We start from the raw sequence: 10,652 nt of genomic DNA on the forward strand, positions 1-10,652 counted from the left end.
AGTAGGTTCTTCTGTTGTCCTACCCCATGTTAGCAGGTGTTGGACCCATCCATTGAAATGCTGACTGCTTCCAGACTGCTCTCAGTGATAGGAAGAGCTTATTAATCCCACCCTCAATACAGGGAGGTGGGAGTGCTTCTCTGGAGCAATGAGAAGTAGGGTATGGGACAGAGAGGTCGTGCAGAAAACCCAAAGCACAGCTTTGGGGGAGAAGCTTAGGCTGAGTTACACTGAGGGTGTGTCTACACTGCAAAGTTGTCGACAAAACTTTCGTTTTTCATGGGCTTAAAAAAGCCCCCAATGAAAGAAAAAAGTTTTGCCAATGTGAGTGGCAGTGTGAACGCAGCTTTGTCAGCCGACAAAGCTAATGCCGCTCTCGGGGCTGGAAGTATTTTGTTGGCAAAAGTGCCGACAAAGAGCGTTGACACACGCTGACTTTTAGCGACAAGGCTGTGTCGACACAGCCTTGTTCCTAAAAGCTGCATGGTGTAGACAAGCCCTGTGTTTCTTCAACGCCAATAAAAGAGTCACCCGTGGAAGGATGCATGTATTCTGTGCTAGAATGGTTATCCATGGATGTGCGTGCTCAGTCCTAGTCCCTTTGTATAGGATTAATGCTGTCATTACTTTCTTGCTCTTCTTTCAAGTTTGTACGCTAGCTGTTCAGATACCTGTAGCTGATAAACGTTGTCTCCCTTTTCATTTTGGAAGGACTGCTTTTTAGCAGCGGAGTGGAGCAGTACTAATAAAGCAGCGCGCGAACAACATCAGCACCACAGGGAGCATGACAAAGACTCTGTCTGAGCTCTTCTGCATGGCAGCACCAGTAAAGAGACTCTGCTTCGCTACAATAGTGTGTTAATCCTGTTTTCTCATAGGGGGTCACAGCTTTGCTTTTGCTGAAGACAGGAGATTTAGTAGTCAGCACCGGAGGAGGGATTGTAGCTCTCTGTAAAGGATCAAACTACAAACCAATCAAGTGAGTTTGTAGATCAAAGCAGCAGGAGGGTGAGTGGTGTTTCCACAGAGTGGCAACATAACCAGGGCAGTAGTGTTCACTTTCAATGGCGCACACAAACTTCCAGCACTGATGGGTTTTTTTAGTTAATGAATAAGAGAGAAATCTCAATATATCAGTTTTCCAAACACAAATAGACACTGTCAAAATGGACAGCATTTATCTTGCAGAATGAAATAGTGACAGATTGAAACATGGTGCATGTTTTTATTGATTCATTTACAAAAGTTTGTGCCAATGATTGTTGTTCATTTTAAATGACCACATTTAGTTCTAAAGGCTTGGTGCCAGATCCTAAACTGATTCAAAATTAACATAGCTCTATTAAGTCAACGAATCATGGTCGATTTCACCAGCTGGGGGTCTGCACCCTTGAAATCTTTAAAAAAGTGGTTGTAAGCAGATATTGGATACTAGCTATGTAGAGAAGTGTATCAAAACTGTGTGCCTGAGTACTTGCAAAGCATTCCAGTGTGCATGGAAAACAGCACTACGGGCAGTTTCCCACAAGCAATCTAGGTGTGCACTTTTGATAACGTAGTCGTATGTGATTTAAACTATTCCCCAAACATTGAATTCAAAATTGCCTGGAATACTCTTGGGGTTATGCTAATTAAGTGCACTTCTAATAAGAAAGTAAACAAAGGCGTGTTTACACATGACCGCTGGTCTAACAGAGTGTGTGTGTATATGCGTTTTCTCAGTCCCTGCCAGATTTGGGATTGTCTACATGTGGTAGCTATGGTGAAATAAACTAGTAGGTGAATGTAAACTGGAATAGGTATTCCGCACTAACTCCCCATGTGGATGCTTTTATTCTACACTGAGCGCTTTTGTGTGCGTTAGCTTAATCCACTTCCAAAGTGTATGTTAAGTGCAGAATAAGGTGGTCCACACAGACAGCTAATGCAGAATGTTCTGCCATAGCTATTACAGTTATTTCCCCATGTAGACAATCCCTAAGACACCAAGGATCCCATGAAGTGCAAACAAACATGGCAGAGGATGGCATGTTAGACTTGACAATGTTTCTGCCTCTTGATATCATGACCTAATGTGGCACATGGGTGGGAGGAAGATAAAGCAGCAGAGGCCAACCAAAAAACAAGGGTGGGGAGGAGAGAGAGGCAAGAAAAATCAAGGTCCACATCAGTGCAAATTTCTGCTTTGTCTTTCAGGAAAATTCAAGTCCAAGGTGGCGTCACTTCCCTCACCCTCAGAGGTCAAGGTCACCAGTTCTTTGTAGGAACAGACGAGTCCCAGATTTATCGCCTTAACTACAATGATTTTAAAGAGGAGCTCATTGCCACCTGTCATAACGAAGCCATCCATGACATCATTTTTCCATCGTTAGTATGACCGGAAGGGAGCATTTTTGTTCTTGAAAAAGATGGGGTGGGGGAGCAAGCTGTAGATTTGACAAAGATATCTGTACAGCACCTTCTGTGCAGAAGGTTTCCAAAGTCACACTGATTTACATATAAGAATCCCTTCCTCCACCACCGAAATGCAGCCCCATCTGGTGTGGTAGTCAGCAGCAGTTCAGCTTGGGGAAGTGAAAAATACGTTCTCCAACTAAATCTACAGGGAGAATTTTAAGTAGGCAGACTGTAATTATGCAAATTGGAATTTGTGTAACGCTGGTATTAACACCCCTACTCTTGGGAAAAGTGCTATGAAATCCCTGGGCCATTCAGGCCCTGACTAATGTGAAACTTGAAATTTCATGTGCCTTTCGATGTTTCTTTCCATTTACTGAGGTGAACAGGGTCTATACTTGCAGACATGGCTGCATTCCTGCTCTCTGATCCAGTGCCTAGAACAGGTTTCAGAGGGGTAGCCATGTTAGTCTGTATCAGTAAAAACAAGAAGGAATCCTTGTGGCACTTCAGAGACTAACACATTTATTTGGGCATAAGCTTTTGTGGGCTATAACCCACTTCATGCCTAGAACGTCATCTAATATTGACTAACACTGCTGTCAAAACAGACTTTGGGTGTATCAACATCACTTGTAATTGTGTGTTTAACAATATGGCATGTTAAATTAAATTCAGGACTCCTGATGCATGGTGCTAACTTCACAGATGTGCCTTCTGTTCACATTCATCTCATGAACAGACAGGAAAATTCCTCTTTGCTGTGAATATTAGGATCATGACATTTCATAAAAGTGATAGCTCAGTCACTCGCTCTGCAAATGGAGGGTGGCATTTGATCCGGAGGGAGGTTTTGAGTTTTGGCAAGCTGCTGTTGTGACATGAAGTGCCAAGTCCTATTGAGTTACAGCAAAATGTATAGCGTATAAAACAGAAATGCAAGAGGCCCTCCAACCCCTCACTTTACACCAGTGTACAGACCTGCACATCCAGGGCCGTCCCTAGCCATTTTGGTGCCCTATGCAGCCCCCCAGGCCTCCGTGTGTGTGAGGGAGGGCCTGGCCCCAGGCCTCTGTGGAGGGAGAGGGGCAGGAGCAGGCTTGGGGAGCAGAGGGGAACCGCCCCCCAGCACTCACCGGCAGAGCGGAGCGGGTTGAGGCCAGGTCGCTCCACTTCCTGCCACCCGGTGATCGCAGGGAGGGCCCGACCCCGCGTTCATGGGGCGGCGGGAAGAGGAGTGACCCTGCTCTGGCCGCTCCGCTCTGCTCCCCTAGCTCCCAGCCTTGGGATTTGGGGGGCAGTGGGGAACCGCCCCCCAGCACTCACCGGCAGCGTGGCTGCGAGCCGGGGAGCAGAGTGGGCTGGGACCGGGTCACTCTTACCACCGCCGGTGAGTGCAGGCCCGACCCCTGCTGCAGTCCTCAGGGGAGTGGGGTGGGGCTGTGGCCAGGTCACTCCACTTACCATCCTCAGGGGAAGGGCAGGGCTGGGGTGGAGCAGGAGCAGGAAGAGGTGGGGCTGAGGCAGAGCAGGGATGGGAAGAGGTGGGAGCCATGGGGAAAAGGCGGAGCAGGGGCTGGAGCAGCACGCAGCTGCGTAGTGCACCAGGAAATGTGCCCCTTTGTTTGGGTGATCTGGATATCCCTCTCTACCCAAACAAGGGTGACTGCCACCAGCACGGGCCTGAGAACTCCTGTGACTTGCTCTCACTGAGGTGGAGAGCAGTTCCCCTCCCCACCCCAACAGCATCTATAAACATTAGGATCCAGCAGACTCTCAAATATAACTTCTTCCTCTTTTGGAATATAAGGAGGCTTCTGACTGCTCATCAGGTAGAAGGGAAAATATGTAAATTCTTAAACACCACTAAAATCTTTATACATTATTTTCACTTTCCAGATAAATGGAGCAGGTTTTATTCTGTGAAGGCTCATGCCTCATTGTGAGATACATTTCAGCAGACTTTTGCAGCCTTGTCTAATTCGCCCAGCAGTGTTCCTGGCCCATTAAGGGGGGGTAAAAAATGCATCCTGGCAACAAGGAGCCTGTCATTGACACCTGATGTTAATCCTGGGGAATCAACAAACCTTTCTTTTATCCAGCTCTCTTAATTTGGAAGCAATCATATTCTAACATTTCTTATAGTATCTATGTAGCCAAACTTATTGTAAAGCTTAGGGATTCAAATTTACACACACGCAACCCAGGAAATGAACCTGTCAGTTCTTGTATCAATATTGTCTGCACGCTGCCTATTGAGGTATACATTTAACACCCTAACTAAAGAAACTGTATTGTATGCAAAATGTAGGTTGCTGTTGACAGAGAAATGTAACTTTTTCATTTCCAGACATTTAGTGTTCAGATGCACAATCTAACAGTTGTGTTGCAGTAATACAAGGCAGACCTTCAGCTAGTGTTATTGGTCAAAGCTTCATTGACTTCAATGACAATTTACATCTGCCAATGGTCCATGTATTTAATTTTCCATTTCCTCTTTGTTTGTTTAGGTTTTTTGGGAGAGAGAAAAAGGAAAACTTCCAGCTGCAGCATTTAAGAGCTGTAAAAGTGTGTTTTATGCAAGCGATGGGTCTAAAATTCGACCATTCTGTAGATACTCAACATACGTAGCTATGACACTACATGATTGTATTGTGCAAGGAATACTTAACAAAAAACTATGCCAGTGCAAACTCCACTGTTTTTTCTATTTGTAGGGCTGGCTGTGCACAACATCTGAAGTTTCATCCATCTCTCTTTTAGTATATGGGGGCCAGAAAAAGTCATACATTCTATTTTAAAGCAAAAAGCCTTGAAATACAACTGTGGGGCTTACTTTAGACTTCCCATAAAATCATCTTTGAGGTGAGAGCAGGCTTGGAAAGTTTCACCCCAAAAGGTGAAATTGTCAGAAAGTTAAGAGTAAAAAATGAAATGGTCCTTCCACCTTAGCTATGGTGTCCCCTACTGGGAAGGCTACAGTTGAACATTAGTAACGTCAAATAGCGAAGCAATGGAGGGGGAGTTGAGATTTAATGAGGAAACTGTTCCCCAACACTGGCCTTCAGTAGCCTGCTTCTCTGCCTTCCCCAGGGGAACCTCTGATTTGTTTGCCACCTGCTCCAAAAATGACATCAGAGTGTGGCACACCCCAGAAAACAAGGAGCTCTTACGAATCACGATCCCCAATATGACCTGCCATGCTATAGACTTCATGAGGGACGGCAAGAGTATTATTTCAGGTAATGATTGGCAAGCTCCGTGTTTAGATTCAGCCTCAAATTGCTGCCCGCTTTTAAGGAAGTAGGCTCTAAAAGAATGGGGGAGGACCAAAGCCTGGAATTGTTTCAGCTAATTGCAGTGACCAAAAGGATTCTGTTTATGGTCAGCCCGGTAAACCCTGCTCCACAGTTGCCAATCCCCAGGCACCAAGGAAATGGTGTGTGAGGAGGGCAGGATTTGGGGGCATACATAGAGGGTGTAAACGCTGGCACATTAGTTCCCATCACACTGTCATGGGTTGGGGCTGAGGTGGGGCAGGGGTGTGGTGAATCTTTACATATATCCCCTAGCCATTGCCTTCTGCTGCATGGTAGCAGTGGAGCTACAGCAGTCCCCCTGTTGAGAGTGACTGTGTTCACCTCCATCATCACCAAAACATTCTTCCCTAAAGGGAGTGAAATCTTCCCCGGCTGGCTTCATAGACTTGACAGTGGGTTTTACATACATGCTGATAGCTAATAGGGGCATCAGTGTGAAGGAGGTTTTGTTTTGTTTTTTTTAAGGGGGGGGATCAGGGAGGGGCATAGGGAGGAGAATAATAATATAAAGGAAGTGACCTTCTGGGTGATCTGTTTCCATATTGCATCAGCTTGGAATGATGGGAAAATCCGTGCCTTCACACCAGAGACTGGCCAACTCATGTATGTGATTGACCATGCCCATAGCATGGGCGTGACAGCCATCGCTGCAACAAGTGATTGTAAAAGGATCATCAGTGGAGGAGGTGAAGGGCAGGTAATATGCCCTAAAATCTCTCAGGGCTGACTTGTGCTGTTGCCATTCTAACTAGTAACCACCTAGGCTGAACCTGAGCATCATCTTTGCTTGGCTCACGTAAGCACAAGACTCAGTTCCAAAATGTTAGTGTCTGCTGTAAATAAATCTTCCCATTTGCTCATAGTGTGACATGGAGCCGTACCCTCTGATTACTCCTGGCATGCCGGCCGTAGTAAATCCTTCCAACACTGAACATGCCTCTTAATCCCATTTGTCAGTCTGTCTGTCACCTATATTTGGTTCATCTGCGCCTGTCATTGTTTGCAAGCCTGTCTTGAATACAGATTTTCCTTCTATCCCAGCTTTGCTAGTCCCAGTCCTCACCTGCTTAACATGTTCAGATTGACCTGCGCAGTGCAGGTTCGTTTCGTCGTCCTCCTTTTTTTTTCTCCCAACTCCAAAGCCCAGGGCAAAAAGTCCCCTTTGTGTGGCTCCTCAAGCTGTAGGTAACATCCTAAATTCCTGGGACTCTTATTGGATGCAGTGTTTTTGTAGCCATGTTGATCCCAGGATATTAGGGAGACAAGGTTGGGGAGGTATTATCTTGGGACTCTTACTGTCTGTCTAAGTTGCAGAGTCAAACAGCTGAGGTCGCTGTGTTTCGCGGTAGAAGAACAGTTCTCCCATTGAAATGCAGTCAAAAGAATAGGTACAGTCTGACTTGTAATAGAAGAGATTATTTTTAGTGGTATGTTTTCACAATAGGAATATTGCCTGGTGTTCTGAAAGCAGCGGAAGTCAAGGTTATATTTATAATTTATTATCAGCTCTGCAACCTAGACTGGCAACAAGAGTGACCAAAGCTGTGTTAGAAGGAAAATCTGTACTCAAGACAGGACCTGATCCTGCATCCTTTTATCTGTACATTTGAGGCTAAATTCATCTCTGTTGTGGCTCCATGAGTGGTGAACTTGACTTTAAATCTACATTTTAATTCTGTTAATGCCAAATCCTTGTGAAAATGAAGTAGACCAGAGTTTAGCCATAGACCTCAATGGGAGCAGGATTTGGTTCTGAGTTCAGAGATCTGTATTTCTGCCCTCACTCATCCCCAAAGAAAGTGGAAGCAGCGTAAGAAATGCAGCATCTCACTCAGCTCCATGTGCTGGAGATGTCATCAAATGCTGCAGGAGAAACCCTGAGCTCAGGAATCCCTTTTGGTTCCACTTTAGCTCAGTAAGGAGCGTGCATTACAAAGGTGTTTGTGGCTGGTTTGCAGGTGAGGGTGTGGGAAATTGGTCAGAACACTCGCAAATTGGAGGAAGTGCTGAAGGAGCACATATCCGCTGTGTCTTGCATCAAGATTAAGAAGAACAACCGGGAGTGTGTCACAGCCAGCATCGATGGAACGTGCATCATCTGGGATATTGTGTAAGGAGATCATTCCTCCTCGGCAATACAGCACTTCTCAGCTATGCCATGACTCTGACCTTGCCAGTTTTGGGGTATGGGGTGTCCTTGTAAAGCTCTCGGCAGAGCCACCCCACACACAGGGTGCCCTGGGCAGCCAAGGTTCCCTGAGCATGGTGTCCAGAAATGAAAGATTTTGCTACTATGATACCAGTCCCTGTTTTATAAGGCCTTTTGTGAGACAGCCAAGGAGGTGCAGCTTGGGAGAATAGACAGCATGAATAGCCTGTGGGAGGGTGTTCCCCGATCAAATGAGTTCCACATTATCTGTACCTCATGAAACCCAATCCGCAGACCAGTATGCGATGGAGTGTTACCTGGGGGAGATGCCTCACACCCACAGTAGGTAAAGCTGTCTTAGGAAGAGAGATGAGTTTTGATAAACTCTGACTCAGGCTGCTTTGGGGGTATTTTTCAGACGTTTTATGAGGAATCAGATGATCCTGGCCAACACCTTGTTCCAGTGTGTGTGTTACCATCCAGAGGAGTACCAGATTATCACCAGCGGAACAGACAGAAAGGTAAGCACAGCTTCAGGAAGTCAGCTTGAAGTAGCTCAGAACCTCAAGGGGCAGGACAGCAAGTCTTGTCACTGTCAGGGATTTCAGCTTCCAATCCAATCATGCCAGGCCCTTATCAAGCCCATGTGGGCTTTCCCATGATAGAAAGGCGATAGTTATATGGGAGAGAATTGGGCACTTCAGTGATTTAGGTTCATCACTGTCCAGGTTAACGCTATCCTCCAGAAGCAATGGAAATCTTCACACCAGTGCTGTACAAGTGATCTCTCATTTCTGATCTTGTTTCTAGATTGGCTACTGGGAAGTATTTGATGGTTCTGCAATCAGAAATTTGGAAGGCTCCCTGACTGGCTCCATCAATGGGATGGATATTACATCAGACGGGACTTACTTTGTTACAGGCAAGTAGGATCGGAGGCAGGGGGAACAATATAAAAGAACCCCCAGGGAAGCAGAGGAAAAGTCAGCACCAGGAGAGGCAAAAAAATAATGCAAAGGACCTCAGAGGGGTTAGGAAAGTGGGCAAGAAAGAACAAAATGAGATCCTGCGAATATGTCAAGAGGAAAAGAAAAGGAATCACTGAAGGGAAATACTATGGGCTTGATCCTGCAACATGCTGAGCACCTTCAGCTCCCACTGAAATCATTCAGAGATGAGGGCGCTCAGCACTTCCCAGGATCAGGTTCTTAAAAACCAATCTGTCATGGAGAAAGTATGGAGTTATTTTCAGCCGTGGTAAAACGCCATTGAATTCAGTGGAGCTGCACTAGGGATGAGTTTGATCCTTGGTCTTTCATGGCTTGTGGGAGCATCCATTCTCCAGAATCCAAGCAATCGCTCTGGTAATGTGGGAGTCCCTCTGGAGGGTTAAAAGTGGAGGATGACCCAGGCTGGTTCTACAGCTGCCTGAATTAAGCACTGGTGTATTCACCCATAGCCATTCTCACACATCCTCTGAGCCTGACTCTGGAGTGGCAGGTGGGAGCCATGTGATTGGACAGGCATGTGGTGAAAGTTGCAGTTTATGTATCAGCATTGAGAGGAAATTCTCACTGAAGATTTGTAGTTTTGCTGGGTGGCTGTATCTCTGAATATAGCTTATCAGGTTCAGTCAGTGTAGGAGCCCATGCCAAGCACTGTGCTGATCCCAGACACAGAGAGTCACTGGTTCTAGTGGGAAAAAAGTCCTTTACAACCACAATGGTCAGGACCTTGTATCGCACCCTTTTCCCATCCCAAAGCCAGGACATTCCTCTGCCTTTTCACCATGAACAAAAAGTGAGTGGCTCTTTCAGAAGCCCCCGGGGCTCCATGTAACCATCTGCCCTCCCTTGTGTCCCACGCAGGCGGTGATGATCACCTGGTGAAGGTATGGGACTACAACGAGGGTGAGGTGACTCACGTTGGCATGGGTCACAGTGGCAGCATCACCCGACTCAGGATCTGTCCTGGGAACAAATACATTGTGAGCGTGAGCGCGGATGGTGCTATCCTGCGATGGAAATACCCACACTCCTCCTGATACCTGGCACAGAAGCTGCGAGGCCATATGCCAGTTCTGAAAGATTTGATCTTACAGTTGACACCGCTTAAAACGATGCAAACATTCCTACTAATAGAGGAGACGTTTTTATATTAGTTAGTATGAAATAACCAGGCCCTTCAGAGATCCTTTCTGGTGTCCAATAAGACTGATGGGCCTGACTTTCACAAGTGCTGAGCACTTGCAGCTCCCATTGACTCCACTGAAGTTGGGGGGCTCCTTCCTGCGCAAAGTCAGGCCCAGGCAGTTCTATTAGTGCTTGTTTTCTGTTGCTATCTTCTGTTCAAATACCTTTCTAGGTCTGCCTGTCTCCTTCACAGTGAATCACTTGTCGTGTAAATGCGTTCTTCTGTGTTCATTTTTAATTCCTCTGGTTCTGAATAAGCAAATAGCCTTTTCCGCTTCAACTCCGAAATGTAACTTACAGAGCTCCTCGATTTTAAGATTTTAAAGCAAGATTTTCAAAGGTGCATGAGGATTCAGGGTGACTTATTATTCGGGGACCCAGCTTGACACACCTCAAAGGGGCCTGATTTTCAGATATCTTCTAGAGTGGTTGTCACTTGTGCTACAGTTAGATGAGGGTTCTTGGGCAGCGTGGGTGTGCGTGCACATGCTGGGGTTTTAAATCTCTAACACAAGCTCCTTTTGGTACAGAAACTTACCTGCTTAAATGTCTTCTCTGCTCTTGCTGGAATCTTGTGGGATGTGATTACGCTGC

The 10,652-nt window shown here is 46.1% G+C and overlaps 1 protein-coding gene across 1 annotated transcript in view; it reads left to right on the forward strand.

Moving 5' to 3' along the window:
• The window catches only part of CFAP52 (cilia and flagella associated protein 52), a 31,383-nt gene extending 20,995 nt beyond the window's left edge, over positions 1 to 10,388 (forward strand). Inside the window, exons 7-14 of the mRNA XM_044983971.1 lie at positions 879 to 979; positions 2,197 to 2,367; positions 5,491 to 5,639; positions 6,269 to 6,414; positions 7,676 to 7,827; positions 8,285 to 8,387; positions 8,677 to 8,788; positions 9,735 to 10,388. Of these exons, the coding sequence (XP_044839906.1) occupies positions 879 to 979; positions 2,197 to 2,367; positions 5,491 to 5,639; positions 6,269 to 6,414; positions 7,676 to 7,827; positions 8,285 to 8,387; positions 8,677 to 8,788; positions 9,735 to 9,910 (1,110 nt within the window). The 3' untranslated portion in view covers positions 9,911 to 10,388. The remainder of the gene's footprint in view (positions 1 to 878; positions 980 to 2,196; positions 2,368 to 5,490; positions 5,640 to 6,268; positions 6,415 to 7,675; positions 7,828 to 8,284; positions 8,388 to 8,676; positions 8,789 to 9,734) is intronic.
• The last annotated feature ends 264 nt before the right edge of the window (positions 10,389 to 10,652 follow it).

Source organism: Mauremys mutica, chromosome 12 (genome assembly GCF_020497125.1).
Source record: "Mauremys mutica isolate MM-2020 ecotype Southern chromosome 12, ASM2049712v1, whole genome shotgun sequence".
NCBI classification, from domain to species: domain Eukaryota; kingdom Metazoa; phylum Chordata; order Testudines; family Geoemydidae; genus Mauremys; species Mauremys mutica.